This window comes from Penaeus monodon, chromosome 27 (assembly GCF_015228065.2).
Source record: "Penaeus monodon isolate SGIC_2016 chromosome 27, NSTDA_Pmon_1, whole genome shotgun sequence".
Classification (NCBI taxonomy): domain Eukaryota; kingdom Metazoa; phylum Arthropoda; class Malacostraca; order Decapoda; family Penaeidae; genus Penaeus; species Penaeus monodon.
The window spans coordinates 5701529-5702083 of record NC_051412.1 but is presented as its reverse complement, the minus strand read 5'-3'; the positions used below and the strand labels follow the sequence as shown (position 1 = coordinate 5702083).

Sequence of the window (555 nt, the reverse complement as noted above, 5' to 3'; positions counted from 1 at the left end):
ATTTCAACACCTTTCAAGACAAAGACAGAGAAACAGATGAAAAGAGCCAAAAATCCATTAAAAATGAATACAAAACGGGGGAAAAAAATCTACATCTTTCACGTCCGTTGAACCAAAACAAACAAATCGATAAATATAACAAGAATAACCTCTTAAAATCACAAAAAAAAACTTAACCTTTCAACACGACCAAGACAGAGAAATAAATGAACAGAGGAAAAATCCATTAAAACTTAAAACAAAAATAAAAACAACAACGACATTTCTACATCTTTCACGTCCGTCCCCCTTCCTCTCCACACCAGGACGTTGAACGAAGACAGATAAATAGATGAACAGAACAAAAGCCATTAAAGAAAATTCTACATCTTTTACGTCCCTTGCTCTCCACACCAGGATGATGGACCACGCAGTAATAGGCCACTACACGCAGCTGGTGTGGGCGGAGACGAGGGAGGTTGGGTGTGGGGCGACCTACCACGACTGTTCCAAGGTCTTCAAAGGACGGATGTGGAAGTTGAAATGCAAGATCTACGTGTGCAACTACGGGCCTAC

At 40.5% G+C, this 555-nt stretch overlaps 1 protein-coding gene across 1 annotated transcript in view; it reads left to right on the top strand.

Moving 5' to 3' along the window:
- LOC119590552 overlaps positions 1-555 on the top strand; it is a gene marked incomplete in the record, with an annotated part of 10832 nt that overhangs the window by 9373 nt on the left and 904 nt on the right. The window contains 1 exon segment of the mRNA XM_037939209.1: positions 397-555. Coding sequence (XP_037795137.1) covers positions 397-555 — 159 coding nt within the window.